Source organism: Pieris napi, chromosome Z (assembly GCF_905475465.1).
Source record: "Pieris napi chromosome Z, ilPieNapi1.2, whole genome shotgun sequence".
In the NCBI taxonomy this organism is placed as follows: Eukaryota; Metazoa; Arthropoda; class Insecta; order Lepidoptera; family Pieridae; genus Pieris; species Pieris napi.
In genome coordinates, this window is record NC_062259.1 from 5,078,175 (window position 1) to 5,104,255 (window position 26,081).

General features: G+C 32.5%; 1 protein-coding gene across 2 annotated transcripts in view; it reads left to right on the forward strand.

The window, feature by feature from the left end:
• LOC125062589 (epithelial discoidin domain-containing receptor 1-like) overlaps positions 1-26,081 on the forward strand; it is a 139,167-nt gene that overhangs the window by 67,613 nt on the left and 45,473 nt on the right. The window contains exons 3-10 of one of the 2 annotated variants that reach the window (XM_047668598.1): positions 10,461-10,572; positions 14,182-14,413; positions 16,117-16,264; positions 16,403-16,591; positions 16,657-16,790; positions 17,068-17,275; positions 24,954-25,263; positions 25,450-25,553. In XM_047668598.1, the coding sequence (XP_047524554.1) occupies positions 10,461-10,572; positions 14,182-14,413; positions 16,117-16,264; positions 16,403-16,591; positions 16,657-16,790; positions 17,068-17,275; positions 24,954-25,263; positions 25,450-25,553 (1,437 nt within the window). The remainder of the gene's footprint in view (positions 1-10,460; positions 10,573-14,181; positions 14,414-16,116; positions 16,265-16,402; positions 16,592-16,656; positions 16,791-17,067; positions 17,276-24,953; positions 25,264-25,449; positions 25,554-26,081) is intronic. The other variant, XM_047668599.1, reaches the window with a different exon arrangement.

The window sequence follows — 26,081 nt, forward strand, 5'->3', positions numbered from 1 at the left end:
AAACAATTGGGCCAATTTATCTCTTTTATGAATATTGAATGAGGAAGTAATTGTAAGTATTTGTCTCAGACAAGACCAGTTATGTGAGGGCTTCTGCGCATCTAATGTCACTGGCTAACTTATGTGTACATATTACAAAGTTTAACACTCATATTAAGCAAGACCATCCTCTGTGTTTAATAAAGCGTTAAAAAACGGTAAGCTACTAAGAAAGACATCTCTTAACTGTGGTTGTTCTCAAAACCCGACTTATGCACCTAGACATTTTCCTATTTATGCGTAAACAGGGAAACTTTGACGCTTTTGCTGAGTTCCAATACGATTTTGACACACGGCTGACTCTGAATGTAAAACTGATGAACACCTCTGTTTATGAAAAATAATTGAAGACAACTAAACGGATACCAGGACCCATTAAAGGTTTCACAGGGTTATATAGAACTATTACAGTAGCTTTTAATAATCACTATAGCAACTACGCTTCAGGCACACGTTTTATAATACCTAATATTAATTATAATATTATGTTAACTATATTTTATTGATACTTTAAATCTTTCCAATACTAACTTTCCGTACTTAATAGCTGAGACTAGCTAATTATGTCTTAATTAATTAACCTAATTAATTATAGTAAAAAGTCTTCATAAACATTCCAGTCAAAGTAGAATAATAATTTAATGAGAATTATAACCTTAAAATATTATAATAAAAATTTAAAAAGTTTGGTCACTGTTAATTCCTTTCCAGTACGATACTTATGTTTAGGATAAATTGATTGGTAGCTTTTACTGGATACTATGAATAGAAAATAGATAGTGGTATTATAACTATTGAGACAAAACTCTTTTCCAAAGCAAAGCAGCGTCGGAAAATAATGCGTTACGTGCTAGTTGAATACGAGTATATTGAACTGTTTTGAAAAATTGATGCATAGAAAAGTTTTTCTTGCTAACCAACTAAAAGTTTAAAGCAGAAATTCTATATATTGTTCTCTGGATCGTTTGGCGCTATGCCATTTTGTCGAAGCTAGTGCCTAACCACGATGAATGTTTTTCTTAAGAACCGTTCGGATGTCGCTTACATTTGGCAAAGCTTTCTAAGTAATAAAAATATTTCTCTTCGTGATTGTAATTTGGTAGACAAATTGCTCCTCTATTTGGACAAGTTTTGACCGTTCTATTAAGTCCTATTGTAAGAGTATTACTGGAAAATGGTAACGCGTGTTTCATTTGATTGAATTGATTTAGGTAGTCGGTATAAAAACATTATGTTAACACGATTTTTGTTACATAAATATAATTGTTTAATGTAAGCAAGTATTTTTACACATACTTTATGATAATATTGTTTAAAAATGTTATTTATATTTTATTTAAAGTTCAAATGACAATACATATATTTATTTCCAACACACAAATAAAGTATTTACAATATTTTTAACCTACACAGAACATATATATAATAAAAAAAAAAAAATAGAAAACTTAAACAAGTTTTAAAAGTTTGGTCCCCGCGGTAATGTAGCTATAATGCTGGCAGCATTTCCTCGCTGTATTGCGATACTTCTTCTTTGAGCGACGAAAGCACCAGCTCTGGAGTCACCGGTACTATCTACCAGTCGCCAACTTAAATCTTTAATTAGCGCCTGTACACTAACGGCACGGTCCAAGAGTCTCTACCTACTCCAAAGGGAACAGAAGTTTTACCTATAAGGATTATATATTACAAACTCAAAGCGAGTATAATGTTATTACAACACTACTATTCTTGAAAGTTACACACGCGTGTTAAAAAATGTTAGTATACTTCAGTCACCTACAACCGCTTCGAACTGGTTTAACAAAGAACTGAAATTAAATTTACGCGACGAAAGAAAAAACTAGTTACAAGGGGAAATTGGCGGAGACAGTGACAAATTGTACTCGCAAAGCAGAGATATTCCAACTCACTCTAACACACCTATGTTGTATTTTTTATTTCACCGTGTAAAGTGCAAACTATGGTCGTTGTTCCTACATTAATTATTTTATATAAAAATACAATGGTTGCACGATTCATCGTTTTATTAGTTCAAAATCCCTCCGAATTTACTTTAGGTTCTTATACGTTGTTCTTCGTAAAAGCAGAATCGTTTAAAACAGTAATCTCAATATATAAATTACGCGTCACGTGGTTTGTCCGCTATGGACTCCTAAACTACTTAACCGATTACAAACAAATTTGCACACGTGTGCAGTTTGTTCTAACTTAAAAGATAGGATAGCTTACATATATATATTATATTACGTGTGCATGCCACTGAACTCCTCTTATCTTCTACCCCTTAAACGGCTGGACCGATTTGAATGCTTTTTTTTTGTATGCGTTTGGGTGGAGCCCTGGAATAGTTTAGATTTAAATCAGCTCGGCAGATGACGCTGGCGTTCATACGTTGTTTAATATCTTAATCGCTTGAAATATCATTAAGTACAGCGTCTGTCGGATCCGCTAGTAATAGATAATTATACATACTAGTAGCCTGTTCCGATCGGTTATATTATGGAGCATTCTAATGGTAAAAAGATTTCTGAAATTTTTCGAGTTTATTGCTTACAAAAATACAAATATTTCATTATTTTATTGTTAAAATGGAAACGAATGAGAATCATCATAAAGGTATATGGCATACACTTTTCTGGTGATCACTTGAAATGTTCAGTCTATTTTTATTTATTCATAAATACGATATTAGAAAACCTGGTTTTTAACAAGATCAAACTCTTCATTAACAGCCAAGAACTTCATTCTGGAAGTACTTAATTTAATCAAGTACGAAGCGAAACCTTTATATTAAAGCTTCTAAAAACTGAACTTTAATACTTATAGTAAAAATATTTTCTTTTTATGAGTAGGTAATCGTATTTTTACGAGCAAGCTATACGCTGAGGTGAATAAAAAAGTACTCAAAGACGCGCCTGTATGGAATAACTTTAATTTAGGTAATCGAATTTTTATGAGGATCCTAGAATATAGGTAATAACAAGATGAATTTACGAAGTAATGAAGAAAAGATTTGAATTTAATTTTGTATATAAAAATGTTATGTTTGGGTCCTGGTGGAGTATCTCTATTGAGATTATATAATTCAGAAAGGCAACAGTAATTTGTTTTATCGGCCATAGAACATAGAAACTCCAATATACAAAACGTAGATAATAATAACCATAATTATGACCTAAAGTTGGCTGTTTAATTAAATTTATATAAAAAAACTTAACAATCCCAAGCGCTAATGTAGTATTTTGCATAAAATATATAACAACATTCTCATACTTCAGTTAAGCTTTTATGCGATACGGAAGTAAAAATATCTATTTATATCTTCTTCACACATAAATTAATCCGTGCATGAACCTTTTCAAGGAGCGCATCAAAGTAGGAAGCGTAGAACCATGCATATAACAAAATAATAAAACCCGTACGCTAGTAATGGCACAGTTCCTAGGAAAATGTTGACACCTACAATTGTATGAAAACATATAACAAAATAATAAAACCCGTTCGCTAGTAATGGCACAGTTCCTAGGAAAATGTTGACACCTACAATTGTATGAAAACATATAACAAAATAATAAAACCCGTTCGCTAGTAATGGCACAGTTCCTAGGAAAATGTTGACACCTACAATTGTATGAAAACATATAACAAAATAATAAAACCCGTTCGCTAGTAATGGCACAGTTCCTAGGAAAATGTTGACACCTACAATTGTATGAAAACATATAACAAAATAATAAAACCCGTACGCTAGTAATGGCACAGTTCCTAGGAAAATGTTGACACCTACAATTGTATGAAAACATATAACAAAATAATAAAACCCGTTCGCTAGTAATGACACAGTTCTTAGGAAAATGTTGACACCAATAAATGTATGAAAACATACACATTTCGGTTTCAAGAATTAGTTGATTCTAATAGAATAAAATTAAACTTATTTTAATAATTAAAGTTCTTTACTATTTTCATTTATACAGAATATTTTTCGATAGATTAGATCTGTACACATGAGACTTCAGATACCCGTATCACTTGATTTTTCATTCATAGCTCTAATTGGATATCATAGTAGCTTAAAGTCTTATATCTCTTTGGGCATTGAAACCTTTACAGCAGGATACTATGTTAGTGTGTAATTGTAATCGCAGATTTTAAGTTGGTTTTCCGTCTAATGCTTTTCTCGTTTAGCTAGATGACTATACAGGAAATCGGAAACGCAGCGTAACTGGAATATGTTTTTTGTATATAACTTATAGGTGTTATTAACAAAAGTTGAATAAGATTTAACGTTTTCTATATGTTCAATATCTAATATATAAAATTCTCGTGTCGCGGTGTTTGTGGTTTAACTCCTCCGAAACGGCTCAACCGATTCTCATGAAATTTTGTGTGCATATTGGGTAAGTCTGAGAATCGGACAACATATATTTTTCATCCCCCTTAATATTAAGGGTAGTCCACCCCTATTTTTTTATTTTATTTTAGATAAAAATTTAATTCTTTATTTTTTTATCATACAGCATTAAAAAATACATACAACCCCTAATTTTTCACCCCTCTACGATCAACCCCTATTTTTCATTATAAATAATATACATGGCAAAACGACGTTTGCCGGATCAGCTAGTATTCTATATATCCAAAGCATGGGTAATAACTTTAACTAAGCTAAAAGTCGTATATGTAAGGCTTAAAAGTTTTTATCAATAATTGTTTTGATTCATTTTCAATGTATATAAGAGACAAATAAGTAAGTAGAAAGTAACTTAGAATTACACGAACAGTAGTCACATCATGAGTGTTTTCCCAATTAACAACGAATTGTATTCACCTCGCAAGCTGTTTAAGTGATTGCGTCGAACTACAACTGCTGATTTATGGGCTGTTCGCTCTCTGCGTAGTGATTTTGTGTCGATACAATATTTACGTTACCAAAAAACTTGGAGTTACGATGCTGGAACTGTTTTTATGTTATTTCTGAGCAACATATTTGATTTGTATTTCAAAAACATCGAGTATCTGTGTAAAAATAAAGTTAAGTTAAATATGCCATATCTCAGGATAAATTACGCTCAAATATATTAAAATTGTATATAAAGAGTATGTATATATCATATGATAAAGATCGTAAGGAAAATTGTCTATTTAAGGAAATAAGTACATAAATAAATAGTTCTTTGTAATGATTTTACCGGATTTTAAATTGGTAAAAAATATTGACGGTAAACGCTAAACATATTTTATTAATATAAATTGATTCACAAAGACGGAATGCGAGCAAGTGTAACCAAACGGAAGACCCTTCTTTTTCTTCATAAAAGTTCTTTATTCCGTAGTAATAAAGCGGAAAATAAAAGAAACATCTCCTCAAGGATCTGTGATGAACCCATTGTCTTTCATACCGCAGTTGCAATTATAGGGCTCTAAGCTTTATTGTGTGCATTCAACAATAGCATTTTTATCTACACAAAAGCCTTTATAAATGCAGTATTACACAGATTCCTAGCCGTATCATTTTTAGTGAAAAAATTAGATCAGAAACATATTATTTAGTTGCAAGGCACTTATTTATTCGCGTTATATTTGCATCATAAAATCTTACAGAAGGAGACATGATTTCACTGCGTATAATTAATGTAGCATTGAACGTGCAACTCCCAAATCCAAAAAATATAACGACACGATCCACTCATAATACAACACATTCCAACGCTAGCTTTCTTCCTAGTAAAAAACCGTAATAATATATTTGCCTAACCCAGCGCGCAATTGAAAACACAATAGCAAATCTACATTACATCCCAAAATTCAGACGACTTGCCCTATTCAAATATTAAGTTTAGTAAGAATTTTAAATTAGACTAGGGTGGCGCACCCGAATTAAATATTAAGTAGTCTAATCAAGGGAATTTTGAGGTTTTACGAGATATTGTTGACTGTTTCTACTATACGAGTATATACGGTGGTCGACGTAAAATTAACTTTTTACTCTGGGACTTAGTTAAAATTATTGCCAGTTGTCAGAAATATTATTATAATGACAGGAAGTTCCGCAAATAATTAGCCAGCTTATATATTATTTATGGATATACTCCTAGGGTAGTAGACGCGTGACACACTCTTCGGTCTTAATATTAATGTATTAATATATGTTTTTTTATATTTTCATTTAGTTTATCTGGCAAACACTATCAGAGCACTGCAATTGGAATCTCATCCTTTATATATCGTCTCGTTTTTAATTATTTTATTATTGAAGTAACATTTAAAAGCCTGTTAAGTATTTTAATTTTATGCTATTGACTGGTATTTACGAATATATTTCATACGTACGTGCTTGGAGTATATTTAGATCTAGATCATTAGTAATTAACATAGTTTGCCAATTTAGATACACATATTAAGTCTATCAATCACAGTTAATCATCAAGACACCTGATCACATAGGTATGGGAATTCAATTGCATTCTAAGATTACTACAGTTTAACTATATCTAAAGGTATTGGGATGGAATGTATTGTCTTTATACTAATATATTGTGTGCATTTAACCGTCAAGCTAAAGGTAAAATAAAAGAAATTAAAAGCTTGCATAAAAATATAAAATCACACGAAATAATTGTGTAGCGACCGCTCCACTGAGGTTTCTACTTGCTTCGCTGCATTCAACATTCAAAAACATATTACTTTCAATTGGTATAACTTTATTTTGATTGCAAAACCTATGTTGTATTCCAAATAAAAATTTTAACATTCGAAAAATCGGTAAATGTGTATCTATTTTCCCTTCTATCCGATTACCCTCTCGTATGCCAGGTGTCCAATGAAAAATAACACCTATAAAACGCACACTCAAAAATCCATGACAAAATATTTACTCGAAGTCTGGCTTCCTGTCCGCAAACGATCGGTACAGGCAAATAACAGGCGGTCGGATGAACCTCAACTTTTTACGATTTAGAATTCTTCTTTATTTATATATGCCGTAGAAACCTGGAGGGCAAACGTCCAAATTTTATTTATTTTTCCGCTATTTAATGAAATGAAAACACAATACACGTTGGCGGCGGAAGGCAAAAGGAAAAATGTGAATTCGCTTTGCGGTGTACTTTAAACATACCATATTTACTTTTCTTTAATGCCCTTTGTTCGAGATTTCTCGAGATAATATTATACATTTAATAATGTTTGTTCGGAATTTCTCTTTAATTGAAGCCATATTTCACCGTAAATATTATTCTATAATTTTTTTTTAGTTATTAAAAGAAAGTAACTATTACATTATGTAAAAAACATTAATAGTTTTGGTTATGGGTTATGTTAGACTAACTGTAACGCGTCTTAACCGTGTTTATTCAATCGTGGCGAGATGTCTTTCTCGATAAATAATTAGCTTTATGTATGTAAAATAAGTGTTTTTAATTGCCTGTATAAATGATTTTTTAATACAGATAAATATTTACCACGGAATTTCGTCCTCTTCTATCCAGTCACCCACAAAATAGTGGAGACTAGCATCTGTAATAATAGCAATCATGTATTTTTATATTTTAAAATAAAAATAATCTTGATTACATATTACGTAGTATCTCATTATGTAACAGTTGAGTTCAACCCAAAAAACTTTTATCTAGAAACACTTTTAGTTCAATTTGCATTTTTAATGCTCTCCTACGCTACTCCCATTAGGATATTTTGAAAATATAATTTAAATATAAAAACGCTACAAAAAGCGTAATCTCTAGGTCGTAACATACGCATTTATCATAGGTTTTGTTTTTGTCAGCAGTCTTAGTCATACATATTGTGAGTGATGCGCTTAATCCGAACGAGACATGATATATTACATGAACAAACTACGCGGTTATGGAGAAAAACAATTCATTAGGAAGATAAATGAACGGCGGGATCGGTACCGTCAGGTGATTATTTTGTAATGTTCTAAGCTACGCAAGTCCTTGCAGAAAATTATACCACACTCGTGACGATTGATACTTGAGACTGTATTAATTAATCTTTTAACTTTTTTAAGTTAAATACAGTAATTTTGCCAACTGGGATAACTTAGCTAAGCAATGCTTTATATTTTTAAATTGGTAAAAGTAATAAGATAGCATTTAAGTCAATGAAAAAGTTGTTGAATAATTGATTTGTTTTTTGATAAATATAAAAATAATAAATGGAGTAAGAATTATTAAAATATACCCGTAATATGCAGAGCCTGTTAAGAAAACTTATTAGTGTTTTAAATTGTTGTCATAAAAAATAATAAAAATAAATATTACTTTCGTCAGAAGAACCGTAATTTGTTAAAAACAAAATAAATTTCATAGAAATGACTAGGTTTTTTGTAGGTTTTGTTTAAAGTGTATATAATAAATTTCACTCAGTCTAAAGTTTAAGGTTTACATGAAATAACGTTTGCCCACGGTCACAGTGCTTACACGTTTGGTTGTGTGCCAGAATGTATATCGTTTTGGTATCATTAAGGAGCATGCACGAACCACTACGAGCTACTTTAATATTTATATCATTCTTGTATGTAACTGTACATGATATGAAATGTGACTTCCCATTGCCAGGACTTTTGAAAAAATTCAAAGTGGAATCGTTGCCTAATGTGACTGGCCGGCGAATATATCAAGTAAAATCTATATAAATTAACAAAGTACCTAATGAATTACCAAATTTTGGGACAAAAAAGGTAATAAAAAAAAGGGTGCGTGTACTTATGTACGCGTAAGAAGTTATACTTCTTTGGCATTATTAAAAATAGTTTTTGATTGCATGCAATTAATCAAAGACTGGAAAAGGAGTCATTATAGTCAATAAAGTTCAGTTTACATTTGAAAAATTAAATAAATATATATTTATTATTATTCTCTTACATTAAGTGTAACATAAATTCTATTATTATTCGAATGTTGTTTTTAAATTATGTCCAATGCCGTAGCATCTTCCGTGGGCAACTTCATTCTGTTAATTTTGTGTCACGGTGCGCGCGCATCGTAAAATTTCACTCTCATAAATTTTTCATAAGAAGTATAACTTCAAAAAACTAATAGTCATTTGCAAATTCCTCAAACCTATAGGGAGGATCCTCTACCAGTCCCACCATTGACCTAGCGACCGGAAGCGCGTTTCAGTGTATGACGTCATCGTAGTGATTCCTACAGATTGTTTTTTCATATCCCTAATATGAAAGTTAACGATGGAATGAGCAAATACCCGCGATTGATATTCGATTTATTTACCAAATAGTCCATTTATTGAAGTAGACCATATGCTATATAACTTTTATTATTTCTCCATTGTCGGGCCTTCTGTAACTTTAGCTTTAACTTCCCTTATGCTAGCTGCATATTAAAGGGAACACGTAACTCCACCGCTTAGATATTATGAACCTGAAATCTTATATAACCTTTAATAACTAGTCTAGTGGCTACCCCTGACTGCGAATCCATGGGTCCCGGGTTCGATCCCCGGCTGAGATGTACATCGATGTCATGAGCATTTGGTGTTGTGCTTAGGTCTTGGGTGTTTAAATATGTATTTATATGTCTATCTATCTATAATATGTATGTATATCCGTTGCCTAGTACCCATAACACAAGCTTCACCAGCTTAGCATGGGACTAGGTCAATTGGTGTCAAAAGGTGTGTCGTCATGACGACTATAAGTCGTCATGACGACTATATTTGTTTGCAGGGAACCTTGAGGGAAATGCCCGATAATTTTGAAGCTCGTGTGGTATTCGGGGGATTATTTTTCCGACCCAAATGTCGGCCAATAGAATTGCACCATGAGACGAAATGTACAGTTAACAAATAAGAATTTAATAATGAATAAAACAACTACTTAATACTTTTCTTGAAGCAACGACCAGAGAAAATTTTCACAAAAAATTATCAGTATAATACCATGTAGGTTGTACCACGTGACGTCGAATGGTGCAATTCTATTGGCCGATATTTGGGTCGGAAAAATAATCTTCTTCTAATATATAAAATTCTCGTGTCGCGGTGTTTGTGGTTAAACTCCTCCGAAACGGCTCGACCGATTCTCATGAAATTTTGTGTACATATGGGGTATGTCTGAGAATCGGACAACATCTATTTTTCATCCCCCTAAATGTTAAGGGTAGTTCACCCCTAAATAGTTTTTTTAATTTTTAGATATTTTTTTCTGTTTTTATTTTGTATGATACAGCATATAAAAAATACATACAACCCCTAATTTTCACCCCTCTACGATCAACCCCTATTTTATATTATAAATGATAAACATGGCAAAACGACGTTTGCCCGGTCAGCTAGTAACTTAGTAAAAATACGTCCAAATAGCAATAATCGATGTAAGCGTATTACCAAGATTTTTTTTCCTAAAAGACAAAAAATAACATTTAATTTCTTTCCAGCCGAGACCGGGAACTGTGAGGTGCCACTTGGAATGGAGAACGGCAAGATCTCTAACGAGTCGTTATCGGCCAGCTCCAGTTACGACCAGAGTGTATCTCCACTCAGCTCAAGGTATAACAGTTTCCACATTATGCTCAAGTTTTAGATCTCACTACGATTCTAGACTACACAACTTTTTTTTAAACGACCTGAGTGCATCTCTCAGCTCAAGGTATTTCACAGTTTCCACATATTTTGCATGTTTTAGATTGTAGTGACATCTAAATCTCTATTCGACAAGATTTTAATCAAAATTTTTTAGTTACGATAAAAAATATTTTTAAAAAATTAGAATTAATTTAATACATTTTACGCTTCAGTCCCTGTTTCATCGAAACAAACGTCAAGTTAAGAAAATACACACATTATATTTCGATCAAAAACAGTCTCCAACAAAACAAAACTCCAAGACAGTATTAGGATTAGACAGACGAAGACATATTATTTACAAGCATCCCAAGTACTTGTCGAATCGACTAATCTGTGTAGTTTTGTGTCACGTCAATGACGTATAACGTAAAACTTAAACAAAAATATTTTTAACTTTGGATTAAATGAGCAGTGTTAGCCTAGTGGCTTTAGCGTGCGACTCTTATCCCTGAGATCGTAGGTTTGATCCCTGGCTGTGCACTAATGGACTTTCTTTCTATGTGCGCATTTTAACATTTGTTCGAACGGTGAAGGAAACCATCGTGAAGAAACCGGTGTGCCTAAAAAGTTGTCGGCGTGCGTCAGGCACAGGAGGCTGATCACCTACTTGCCAATTAGATTTACAAATGATCATGAAACAGATACAGAAATCTGAGGCCCAGACTTAAAAAGGTTGTAGCACCATAGATTTTTTTTATTTACAATTTATTTTACTTTATAATGCTTTTTAAAGCGTTGCTCTATTATTACTGTCTAATACCATTTAGTAGATAATTTTAAAGTTTCGAAATTTAATATATGTATAATAACTGCCATATCAACATGACAGATACCTTAACTAGATTTTGTAAGTCTCTGGCTAACGATTACAAATAATTAAAAACTAAAGCAGGGCAAAAAAAATTGATGATTTCGCTCTCTCTCTCTCATTTTTAGGCATTAGTATGACGTTAGACGTAAGTATCAACATATTCCATCATTTGCTATTTTAGCGCGGCTATATGTTTATGTCCTTGTTCTTAAACTGAATTATTTAAAAGATACAACGCTTATAAACTAAAGACAATGTGATATATAATTGCAGCGTTTCTGTATTTTAAAATGTACATTTACATAAATTATAGACCCGGCTTATTTTAGTGAAAAGCACAAGACCCGTTCTATGTTCACGAATGTTCTTCATTTGGAGAGCATTTAGACACCCTTCGCAAGTGGAAACCAAGGGGAACACAAAACGAAAAGATAAAAGGATAACCTAATCATGATTAGAAATCCGATATGCCATACAGATATTTGCTTTGACTAAACTAATACTTATTTAGATATTAGGAATCAGTTAGCTTAAATCATATTGTATATATTAATTGATTCATAGAAATAATAATAAAACTTATTATAGACAAAGTACTTGTATTTAAAAGTTTTAAATTAACTGAGAAATCGCAATCGCAAATGCATATACTATAGTTTATACATACAATATCTTCCACCAAAATTTAATTTTCTTATCTTTTTAACTTTCCCTATACCATATTATTCCTCGTACTAATAACTTAATATTGTTAGAACGATCCTTGATATAACTTTACACAATAGAGCTTTTCGGCTCGTTAACGAATTACAACACCTTGAGAATTGATAAACATGTACATTGTTTGAAAACAATGCGAAACGTGTTATTGTTACAATAATTGTGAATCTCCGAACCGCCAACGCTCCTACTTAGTTTAAACAATTAACCAACGATTTCACATTCGACTAGTAAGCCCGCATAAGCTCAGCCAGACAATGGGAAAGCTCTGTACTTGTTGGAGGTATTTACTGAAGGAAAATTAAATTTTCATTATCTGTGATATGAAGTCATACCCTTTACACATAACTTTATAAAGCCGACCACAAATTTAATTTTTATACGTATAATGGAATTAAAGCTCCAGTAATTTAAGTTTAATTAACTAAAGCACTAAAACATCATATACACACATGATTTGATAGATATTCATCGTCGTACATATACTTCTAGTTAAATGAATACTGAAACATCGATTTACCATATTTGTATCGGCGGAGTTGCAATGTAAAATAATTAATAACGAAACTATAATCAAAAATATGAAATTAACTCTCTTTTTAAATGAAACAACTCGGCTTACAGCGAGTACTGAATAAAATATTTTAATATTTATTTAAAAATACGCTATTTGATTTTGTTACATAACAATTCGAATAATTTAGAATGGACGATAACGATACCCAGGTATTATTAATGTGTAGTTTTTAACCCATATGCCAACACCTACTGCAGCAATTTTGATGAAAATTATGTTTCCTATGTTGGACTATTATCATCATAAAGGCTCATCTGTTTATAGACTTTAGGTTCCGATGTAAACAAACATTGCATACTAAGTTCACACATTCCTCAAATATTATCCAAGTTCAACAGTCACAAATATACAGGTATAACTGATAACCTTCTCTAGAAGTCTACATTCTACTAGTCTAGTCTATATTAAAGGCAATGAAACTAAAATAGTATAAGTTTCTTCATTAGTTTGTATACTGAAATTTATTTTAGACATTTAAAAGTGAAAATATCTACCTATGCTGTTTTCTTTTAATGAATTTCACTGGAAATTTTGCGGCTGTAATCAAGAGTGGAACTCTAAAGAAAACGAATATAACTAGGACAAGACTTGAAACTGCATTGATGTTGTCCCGTTTTTTCAACATTGTTTTTGCTCCTAATGAATTTTCACTAGAGTTATTACAACCACGATTCTTTAAGCAACCTACTTTTAGTATAAAAATAATTTGTCTGTTATATTTTATGCTATCACAGTTCTGAATAACAATTGAAAAGACGCAAAGAGTTTGTTGAAATATAAAAGTCGTAAAGTTTTAAATTGTTTTTATAAGTAATCAAAAAGTCATGTTTTTGTTGTATATCCTATCGAATTTCGGCGATAAACTGTGGGAATTTTGGACAAAATTTTTGAAAACAATTCGTTAATATTAAGAAGCTTCTTTTATGGATGGCTACAATGCATTTACCAGTAGTTTCCGTATGAAGTCTTGTATCCCTCTAAGCCTAGGAAAGACACATTCCTGCCTCTGTTTCATTGAAGTTTCGGTACTTACGTATTAACGCCACCGCGGCTAAAATTTAATGCTTAGGTTAGGTTAGGTTATCAGTTCATTTTCCATCAAAATCGTATTAAATACTTCACTAAGTACCGATGTTTTTATTGACAAGAAATGATCATACCTTTTCGACTTACGTGATTCATTTTCTGTTCTATGACCTTCCGATTTCCACGCGGTGTTTCTCTTCACCGTATAAACATAATATTATATTAAATATATTGCGCAGATACAAAAACATTGATGCATATTTGGTGTTCAAACGCACCACCTCGCTGTTGAACATGGGTCATTTAAATTATAAGTATATATTATGATTACTTAATTATATTATATATTTTCCTTAAACTTTTGTATAAATGTCAATAATAAATTTCTCCTTAACAGAATCCGGACGGAAATACGCGGCGGTGCGTGGTGTCCCAACGGCCTAATACTACCGCAGAGTCGTCAATTTCTTGAAATAGACCTCCATGATGAATACTTGATCACAGCTACTGAATCACAGGGAAGATTCGCCAACTCCATTGGCGTTGAATTTGTTGAAAGTTATTCAGTAGAATATTGGAGGGAGGCACTCAGCCGCTGGGTCAAGTATAAGGACTTTAATGGCAGTGGAGTAAGTACTTTACTGTTTTAGTCGGTCAAAGTCTTTTTAAGATATCATTCCTTCGCTTGGTATAATTCAATGTAAATGACGCGTATGTGAAGTTAAATTCTAAATAAAAATCGGTTGTCTGTAAAGTCGGTTTATTGACGATAATTGAACGTGACAACGTCATAAAAAAATATTGATGGGATGGTTACATTTTTCAAAAAAAAAAATTAAATTTTATTTGTTTGATAGATATTTTGTATGGATATAGAGAAAGAGGTAAATGGAAATCACAATTGAATTGATCAAGTTACATTTATTTGTACGCATAAATACAATTATGTCAATTTTAAATGGAACGCCTCAGAGCGAGGTAACGCCGCATGCGTCATGTTTTTTCGTGCGTGCAGCCGGCTCCATCGAATTATAAGACGTTGTCACGTCAAAAAGTCCCTTTTCTGTGTTGTATTTTTAAAATTAATTTCTTTAAACCCAACAACGCTGTGGACATCCAGATATATCACTGAATTTATCTCCTTAAATATTTACTTGGAGTTAGGTAACAATTTCAATGAATACGATATGAATTCTTTGTAATATTTGAATATCTAATAATAAAAATAAAATATTACACAAAGGATTGTGTCCAAAAACCCTTGTCTATAATTAAAGTCCACCAATAGTTCTTAACGATTACTTAAATCAAGTTAAAGTAGTCGTTAACAAATTGAGAATTTAGTTCCGTATCTGTGTTGCATTGTTCTTTGAATGTATAGTTCTGACATACAACCTAAGTATTTATGTCAACGATGTTTTATGTATTACCACTGTTTTAGAATTAATATAGAAACTCGAACTGACCTTAATTATTATACTTAAAGTACCGAACGTAATAAATCGATGTTCACACAGTAATTATGTGTTATAAAAGCCAAGTGCATTAACACGACGAACTTAATTACATTTTATTGCCATTTGCACTTCACCTCGTGCATATAGAGGGAACGTAAGATGTGTTGTGACACACATTTATTCGAATTACCCTCGGCTACACGAAACCTTACTTAGCATTATAGCGGTTATACAAATTTTAATACGAAAATAAGATCGTAATGGTTATTCATATTCTTTGTTGTTAAACAAATGTACATTAAATATTTTATAAATTAGTTCTAAACGAAAATTATAATTAACATTCAACATAATAAAACTAAGGCATAATTATATATTACCTATAAGTTTTAAGTCCCTAAACGGCCTTCTCGCTCTCCACCTGTGTCTCGATGTAAGCCTTCGAAATTAACGAGGCCTTCTGGTTCATCAATAAATTATACCCAATACAAAATACAATACAGAAAATACTACCTTAAGTTATTCTAAGTTACCGAAAACTTAATTAATAATTATACCGGACAGTAACAACCCTTAGTTCAGCACTACAGCTAATAGTTATTGAACTATTCACATGTGCGGTTACACGAGTTTAGAGCTCAGTTTGCAAAGATCCTCTTACGAAATTAGTCCCGATGCGACTGCGAACCCGAGCCCCGCTTCATCACACAAATTACCTCAGTACATTTATAAATATTTTATTTCATCATCCTTTAAGATGCCACGTCCTTGTACTTTACAACGTGAGCGTTAAACATTAAAGTACTCTCGTAAAGTATGCACAGAGCATGATGTTTAATTATTATGTAATGTGAGTTGGATGTGTTTTCTTACAGCTCTTACCTGGCAACGTCAACACGTACACTCCTAGAAAGACAACTTTGGAAGCGCCGTTCATAGCTTCGAAGGTTCGATTCTTTCCATACGCGGCGCACCCACGGACGGCCTGCATGCGGGTAGAGCTCTATGGATGTCGTTGGAAACGTAGGTACAACAAGCATAAAGGTGGCTCGCGTGTCCCGGGACCTTTTGCTTTGCGACTTTTATAGCGAATGTTTTTTTATTGCTATGCGATTAGTAACCACCGATCGGTGGGAGATTCAATGTGTCCTATTTCTTCAGAGGCTCTTGTCGCGTATGCTGCGCCCAAAGGTTGTGACATGCAAGCGATGACAGGCGGCGCTATCTTCGAGGACTTATCCTATGATGGGGTTGTACGCGAAAGCGATCTAGTGGACGGTCTCGGTCAGATCACTGACTCCTTCACAGGGCCCAATGATTTTGAACTGCCTGACCCGTTAGATACTCGAGGTAAATGATTTGTTTCAAAAACTCCCCTTGTCGTCGATGTTCTGGACTTAAATGTATATTTACAGGAACCCGATGGGTGGGCTGGAACAAGACGATGTCGGTGGATGATGAAGTTGATATAACGTTTAACTTTACGGACACAAGACTTTTTCATTATGTAGACATACATACAAACAATATGTTTACCAAGGATGTTCAGGTAAATTTTTGAACTGTCTAAAGCAAAAATTCTATATTATATTTAGTTTCAATATGTCCCCTGGTAGCTGTCGACAACAGTTAGCCAATTTAATTTTATTAATAAGATAAATAAAGGCAAATTTGACGAGAGTAATATCAAGATGACCCCATTTCTAGGGGTCATCTCTTCAAATATTGTAAATTGATTGGTCATAATTTTATTCCAAAGAATTAGAATGATAAATTTAATTACGCCGAAAATCAATAAAAGCCCTTACGTAACGATATTTTTGTAGCTTTTCAAAGAGGCAGAAGTCTACTTCTCTCTGGAAGGTGAGCGATGGCAGGAAGACTATCTCTCCTACGAACCCAAGCAAGACAAAGTGTCTGAACACGCCCGTGTCATTCACATAGACCTGGAAAATCGTACTGCTCAACATATTAAGCTTAAACTGAAGTTTCATCACGAGTGGATTCTAATAAGCGAGGTCACATTTAAATCAAGTAAGTTTTTCCAACATTTACCAGTGTTTTAAAGTTTCCATACATTATTATTGTTTAAATATATTACTACTATATATTTTAAAACTCCTTCGTAGATCGTTATCGTGATACCTTTAGCTAGCTTCCGCCCGCGTGGATTTGGCAAGATTTTTGCGACCTTTTAAACGGTTATAATATTTCAGTCAATTTACATTAAAAACCAACTATACATCTAAAGCTTCCTGAATCAGAATGAAAAAAACCAAATCTATTATTGAAAACCGTATGAAAATCGTTTGAGTTTATTGCGTTCATAGTAACATAACACAAAGCCGCGTACTTAAATTTATAATAAATGTATATATTATTTTTTACGCAAAATCAAATTAAGACATAATTGTGGTTAGATTCCACGTACATAAACTCCTTTAAAAAAATATAGAACTGACTCCAAAAAGCTTTAAAATGTAATATATAACAATATTTCTTATTCCAAGAGAATTTAATGTATTAGACGATAATTGATTTGTTTATATTCATGGTATGAACATCCTATAAGTCAAAAAAGTCATCGATTTCGTTAAACATGTGCATAACTTTTGTGTTGCATTGTAATTCATGAACCGTGACATATAATAAGCTTTTAATGTTTTGTGTATTTATTTATTATTTTAGATTAAGTTTGGTAATTGTATAATTTTTCAGTGTTACGTAATGTTATTGCACTATATTACGAAGATATTTTAAAATAAATTAAAACTCTCTCTCTAAGCTCAAACTCGGTTTGTGAGTTAAGTAACGGATTCAAGTGAACCGCAAGCTCTTTTGACTCCGAACTTAATGGTAAGAAAATGCTCACTAGCTCATTTTCTAAGAAGATATCAACGATATTTTCTGAGAATATTTAAAATTATTTACTAGGAACACTATATCTATAAATTTTCGTGACGATAAGTGTTTGATGGTTTGATTAATTTATTTAAAAACCTTACTTAATACAAAATAATTTTTAAATCGAAACTCCACCTAAAAAACATTATACAGATTAAAAAAATTGTTTCATCTATGGGCCTTAAACAATAATAATATATTCATAGAGAATGCGTGTAGGGTGTAGGTGTATATTTGTGTGTGTGTGTAAAGCCTGTACGTTTTACATACTCAATATGTGACACGAATGAGCACTTGTCGTCTGTAATTACGCCCAAGTTGTTCACCTGTCTTGTTCTATGAATTATGAATAATTGGATCGTTTCCGTGAAAAGATTTTTTATTCATATTTTTTTAATATTTTTGGAGTTTTGTTTTTTTGAAGTGAAACTTCTTTATGCGTATGAGGGTAAGATTTTTACGGATAAAACGAAATAATAATAATATTAGCGTCACGAAGATGTGCAGCGTTTTTGTCGAAGAAAAGGGAGAGAGCGGTTGAGACCGATTGAGAGAGAGTGAGAAGGGCGAATTACCTTATAGAAATTCTATTTTTAAAATTAAAATTTCGTAAAGAGAATTTATGAAATACTAACTGGCCTGGCGAACATCGTACCGCCTAACAGTCGATTCTTTATTTGTTTAAAATACTTATTCTGCTATTCGGGACACCGGTCTAGCTAGTAAGATAAAAAAAGAAAGTTGATAAGACAACAAATACATTATGTTACAAAAAATAAAAAATTACCTTCCCGGAACCCCTCCACTAACATTTGAACTTTATGCTATAAAGTTCAAATTCACTTTTAAGTATTATTACGAATATTTTGTATGGGAATATAGAAAAGTGTTGTTTTTAGACTTTTTCACTCAATTTTTCTCCGTAAGAACCATCTTCGTACTTCAAGGTATATTATAAAAAAAAATCAGACAAATCGGTCAAGCCGTTTTCATGTTATGTCGTGACAAAGGAAAACGGGTTTCATTTTTATATATATAGATTAGTATTTTATGCAAAATAATTTATTAAAATCTCAAATGATGAATTGTAGATTAAAATGCCATGTTTTTTTATAATCGAAGAAATCAATTTAAAAAATTAAATTCATAATTTGTATTAATTTTCGACACTTTTAATATTACAATTAATTTCCCAACAGATCTTCCTTTTTCCCTCCAAGTCTCGGAAATCTAAAGTTTTATATTTGTATAAATATGAAGACTTAAAAACAACTACTACTATAACAAAACTTAAAAATTAGTTTTGCTAAGAAGTTTCACTTCTGACATGTGTACTTTGTACGCACGCACTTTTTTTTAATACTAAACGTTTGAGACTGTAGTAAATAATAATCGGTATTTACTATTTTATGGAATATTTTCTTGTCATATAGAACGCAATTAGCTATCTAAAGATAATGGGGTGATGTGATATCACCCGAAGTGACGTTGACAAAGTTCGAACGACAACTGCTAATGAGTACAGCCGGCGATTCTTATATAAGAATCCATCCAGTAAATTTTCTTTAATGCCTACTGTTTTTTAACTTTACGGTAGTATATATGACGTCATTCAGTGCACCATCACTCATAATAGACCATAGATAGTGAGTCTGAAAGGTTAGTGTTTACGGAGCGAGATTTAAATAAGCTGTGTTGAGACGAGGGAAGGCATTCTTTGCATGAGTCATATACCTACATAGTTATTAACGATGCTTTCCAACATTTACCCAATTTTTTTTGAATAGATATTCCTCTGTTAACTATAGTTAATTTCATTTTTTTAAATAACTCGTACGGTTGTCACTTTTTGGGGAAAACTCCTTCATACAGACATTTTTAGCGGACTCATTAACCCGTATTTGCAGTTTTTAATAAATATAGAATATCTATATTTTTATATTTTATTATATATCTAACCCAGTCCTTTTTTTGATATCCAATTGTTTAAAGATAATTTCTATATCGAGTGATATATTTTAATTGATTAAGATTGTTTGAGTGCGGTGACTCTACACATTGAATGGAAATGTTTGAACATGCGCGTACATGAGGGTGTAGCAAAAACACTATGAAAAAACCATTGAACGCGTTACAGATATTTTCACCATTAGAATGAGAAATAGCTATGAAAATCATACAACACGAGAGACTGCTGTTTTTCCTTTTGCTATTTGCGAACCTCCAGAATTCCTTAGGGTTTTTTAATCATTTCCTGTTTGCAGCTGTAAATATATTTATAAAAGCACTCCTCTTGGAGTTTCTTAACGCTAGCCCTTAATAAGGCGAATGAGGCATAATCATTGAGATTTTTATGCTTCTTCCATTTTTTATGTTATTTTAAGTTTTCATTTATGGCATGAGAGTACCACTGTGAGTAGTGATAATGCCTTAAATTTACACAGACGTAACGTAATAAATTACAGAATAGAGATTTTCATAAAAAATGCCAACGGCATCATCCACAAATCCCACATCAAGAGAGTGCTGCCCAACTACCGCACAGTGCTAAATTAAATTTTGGATGTCTGCTTTGACAAATTTCTTAATGATTCTGGAATAGTTGTGTAAAGACCTTAACATGTAGATGCCACAGGTATATTGAGTATTATATTGGAAATTAACAAAATTGAAGCCGTCCTCAATTCAAATTAAACTTTTCAATATATGTTCTGAGAACGCAAATAGAAAGATGCGATATCAAGATAACGCATATCTTCATGTACATAATCACTGCACTTATATAACTAAGAAAACCTGAGAAAGCCTTTGGCTCGTACCCAGCTAAACTTAACAAACCAAGGCGTATAATACGCAAGGTAATTGCGTTTAGATGGAGAATAGAACAGAAACCATAGAAGACACGCTAATAGATCCATTCTTCTTTCCTTATCAGTTCTGAGCACTCGCAAACTCACAGCAATTTCACAAATTTTATCTCTAATTAATCCATGGCTCATTCAGAAATCGCTCCTTAAGTGATAAATCGCCATCCGCCAAATGGGCGACTTGTAATTAAAACAAAATTCTGATCGCGATTAATATTCCAATTATAATCCTGAATAATTACTCTCTGTTATTGAAAAATCGAAAGGTTTCGTAGTACTTGTTAGTATAAAAAGCTTTCGTAAAGCCTGCTCAAGGAAGCCAGTATAGCTTTGGAAGCTTATTAGGAGTGTAATATTTTTCTTGTTTCTTTTGAATATAAAAATGCTTCTCTTATTAAATGTTGCTCTCCTTATTAATATTGTGATACCATCTTGCACTTTAAGATAATACTTTTCTTGGAGTTTAAAAACCACATACTTAGGAGCTAGAAATACCAATAAAGTAACCTTTTAATAAATAAAATATAAAATTTAATGTATAGTTTTATTATATTATTGAATGCTGACCAATAATACAAATCACTTATTAGTAAATACTCATTATTAGTTAATAAAGCGAAGGATAAACTTTCAAGGCGTAAAAAGCGAGCATAAGTTAAAATAATATTATGATTTGAATACAAAAAGTCTTAAATAGCACTAAAAACCAAAAATATACAACGTTAATCTCCTTATACACTTACTGACTTTTGCATAGAAAAACAATATATTATTGTAAACTCTCATTTCAAGAAAAACACAAAAAATAAATGTACATGGTTTTCACCAGATACTCAAACCAGTAATGAAATCGACTTTTTTTTTAAATAAAAGACCTTATCATTATACCGTCGAAAATATAGATATAATTAATGCCACTCACCCAACAGACCACCGTATGGTTCGTGCAACAGTGACAATTACAGCAAAAGTAAACCCACTAGAACAAGAATTACTCAAGAATATAACAATATCCAAGAACATTATAATAATTTAATACAGCCAATTAAAACCAGTGTCGAAAAGTCACCTGACCGCACCTGGCCCATGACAGACACGAGTGGATGGAGGAGACCTATGTCCAACGGTGGACAAACGAAAACCTGACAATGCAAGCATATCATGGTTCCTAAATATTACATTGTATTTTACTTACTATTAAAAGTTATTTTTTTATGATCCATATAAATGAAACTTCAATGTTTATAATTAAGTTTTGGAATTAAAGGTTAATGTGGTTGTCATTGATGAAAGTAAAACAAAGTTAACAACGAATAAATAATAGTTTAAAAAACACGCTTTTAAAGCACATCAAACTAAAAAGTGAAAAATAATTCCTAATTTAGGCTGAAAATGGTAATGAACAAAAAATACTGGTATTATTGTGAAAAAGCGTGGGTTGCTCTATAGACGAAAAATATGGCACAGAGTGCCCCACGCTTTTTCACAATAATACCAAAAATTGATGTGATTTTTTTTCGGATTATTGCATTGTCATCGATCTTTGACAGGTGCGCAAATTTGAATAAAATCTGTCCGTTTAAAGTGGGTCAAAATCGAGTCCGCAGGAGTCGGTTACATACATTCATACATACATAGGTACATACATACATACAGGTGAAGCTAATATAAAGCGTGTAAAAACATCCCTAGCATTAAAATATTCTTACGACAAAGACCCTGCCTGAGGAAATGGTAAAACAACTGAGCATATTTAATTCAAAATAAATTCAACCCAATAGGAAACAGCTGGTTAGGACACGGCCAAGCCAATGACACATGAAATTGAATTAGTAGTTTAGTTTCGGCAAATTTCTCAAATGTCGGGCAAAGTTTCTGAACTCTATTTGGCATACCTACGCGCGTTATAACGGCAAAAAAAATTGTTTGTAATTGAATAGTTATTTCGTAACTGTATCCAAAATGTATATTATCGGAATTAGTGCTTTGAGTCAAAGGTCACCTCAGTATCTACTTTATAAACATTTTGAATAATCGATTTTCTTGCATCGTATTCCCTATGAACTTAATTCCTAAATCAGCCCAATTGCCATTTCAGCCTGAAATTAAAAAAAATAAAAATATGTAAACATTTTTAATTGACAGTGAGACTTAACTTTTAACCGAGTCAGCAGTCTTCTTTAATCTTGTCCAATTAGGAAACCTTATAAACTGTGGTAGTGGCCTGCAACTAGAACCTTATTAAATGGGTGTTTCATTTTCTAGCTATTTCTATTTCTTTTTTTTTTCATTTAAAAGTAAGACAAGTTGAACTCGTTCTAGGAATTATAACGTGTAGCGTATAGCCGTAATATATATATTGGGTTCGTTGGTCAGCGACATTTGTCTATAAATATATATTTATTTATTTATTCCAATGGTATGCCGAATATACATAATTAATTTAATAAAAATATGAAAGCTACAAACAATGTCAACATCGAAGATACAGCATTAGATCAAATATCTTTATGTTAATTAAAAATTAATTAGTTGTCTATTGAAGAATTATTGTAATTTGTAACGTATGCTCTGTGTGCCGTAATTACTTTAGAGACAAGTGTAACGGCAAATTAATACTTGGGGAGAACGTTATTAATTATGCCTTTGTTTACGTTACCTTGCGGGTCTTGCGAGTTTCAATATTCTCATAAAATTCAATGCTTATGCGAACCACACGGTACCTTTAAGTTGGCCCGGAATCAAATTTGCAAACTCACACGTTGCTGGCGTTCTGGCTTTGAACAAACCACGGTTTTACCGCTTTTAATCTACCCTAAGAAATAATATTAAAAGCATAAAATTTAATTTGAGTTAGGCTGGACGAAATGTGTCAGGCGCGGATGGTTGAAACCTAGACCATTGAAGGGTTTTTTTTAATATTTTTAATATTAACGTTTTCGAGATAATTCCCCGACTATGTAGTAGTCGGAGGTATTAAATAGCTTACGTACATGGTATTGGTAACCCGAATGATTAAACAACTTTTGTTTGTTTGTTATTTCTTTTAACAACTTTTTGTATGACCCTTATAGCAAATCCTAAAAAGATGAATCTTAACCTAATATTGAACATTATTTCCTTTAAATTCGTCTCTGTTACTTTATGCCCATAGCTTGCTCAGTGTTATAGCTGTCGTATCCATACATTGAAGGGTAGCGCCGTGGATGATGAACCGATGATTGTGTTTTGCTTTTTAGTATTTTCTATACGTACTGCGGTAAGGCCGAACCTGAATACAACGCAATTAGAAATCCGCACAGTATTAGCTGACTCTTGGCACCTAGGCGCAGTGACTTTGGCAAACGGCCATCTCTCACCTCTTAGGCTAAACCTAGTTTTACTAGTTTGACACACTAACTAACGACTCCACTAGATTTAGCATTCCCGGCTATTTAAAAGCTGACGCTGCAATTTATAACGACTAACGAACCTTACTCTTTATTAACTCTCGGAAGACAAATTATTGCAATAAGTTTTCCGAAAATGTTGTTATGAAAATTTAAAAAGCAAATTATTAAGTTCAGTAGTTGGATTTCAAGAGAGCGTATAAAATGGTATTGTAAATGAACAATTGAGGTAAGATTTACCAATGGATCAGAAAGCGCTGAAAGCAATCTACCGTGACGTCCTTGTTCCGTGAACCGTCTGCTCAGCACAAAACCCATCTGGATCCAAACTTGGCTCCTTCCTTTGTAGAACAACAATTAGCTCTGCGCCCGACACCTATTCATTACGGTGCTTTGTCTTAGACGGACGAGATTTTCTTTAGTCGAATATTCCAAACGAAATGGTGCTTGTATATCAAAGATTTACAAAAAAGCATGATCTACGAAGGAGGTATAATAACACATAGTTTTACATTAGTAAATGATGCTAAAATAAAGATATTTTTGTTACAGTTCCAACAGTTGTGAATCAATCTATAGAATTCCTAGACGAATACTATAGGACAGATACTCCGCCGACGTCAAGAAAGAAACGCAATTCATCTATAAAAGTGTCCGTTGGCCTCGCCTGCGGCGCCATTGTGGGTGGTGGGGCATTCATAGCGGCCACAGCTATTCTCGCGACTAAGCGAGCTAGGCGAAGAATTCCAAACATGCTCAAAAAGCCGTTTTGTCCTACCCTACGATGCAATGCTCGAAACAATCGACGTACGCCACGTCTAGCATTAGCCCTTGCAAATTGTCCGCCAATACACATGCTTCGGTAAATATCTTAAAATTGCTCAAAACCTAAAAGCATAGGCTCTTATATACTCTATTTAACATTAACGGTATTTTATGTGTAATTTATTACCTATGTAACTTTTAACTGCCAGGGAATTGTAACTTGTTTAAGTCATAAGTAATAAACCCTACTAAGTTAATAAAATGATATTATTTTCCGACTTAGCAGTCCGGCCATTGTGGATGAAGACTATCGAGAACCCTACAATATATGGCGAGAGACACTTGGACGTCAAAAACGTGAAATCCACGACCAAAATGAATATAACGGTAAGAATTATTTACTTTGATAATACTTAAAATGTACTAAACTAAATACATATTAGAAAGTAGGTTGTTCAAGCCATTCCTAACATTTGTGAATTAATAGGCTATTATTATTAATTTCACAGTATTCAAATTTAATTGGTTATAACAAAAACAGCTTGGAGTGAAAGAATATTTCGTTATATTACTACCCCCAAACAAACAATATAGGCATAAATTTGTACATATATGAGCAAAGGTAACTTGAGTATTAATTAATGGGATATATTTCAATCAAAAGCGACTGTTAAATTAAATACCTTGTGGGCATGTCAGACATGTAGGGTCATAGACAAAAGCAAATATCACAAACACGCACAATGAAAACATAGGGTTTGCCCCTAATTGTAAACAGGAGTATTCTGTTCAATTGAGTAGCTTTAAAAGCTTTGTGCTATTGTAAATACTGTATTTTATGTATTACTATACTAATATTATAAAGAGGACAGATTTTTATCTGAGAGTATTTTTACCAGTTCTTCTTCGTCATTG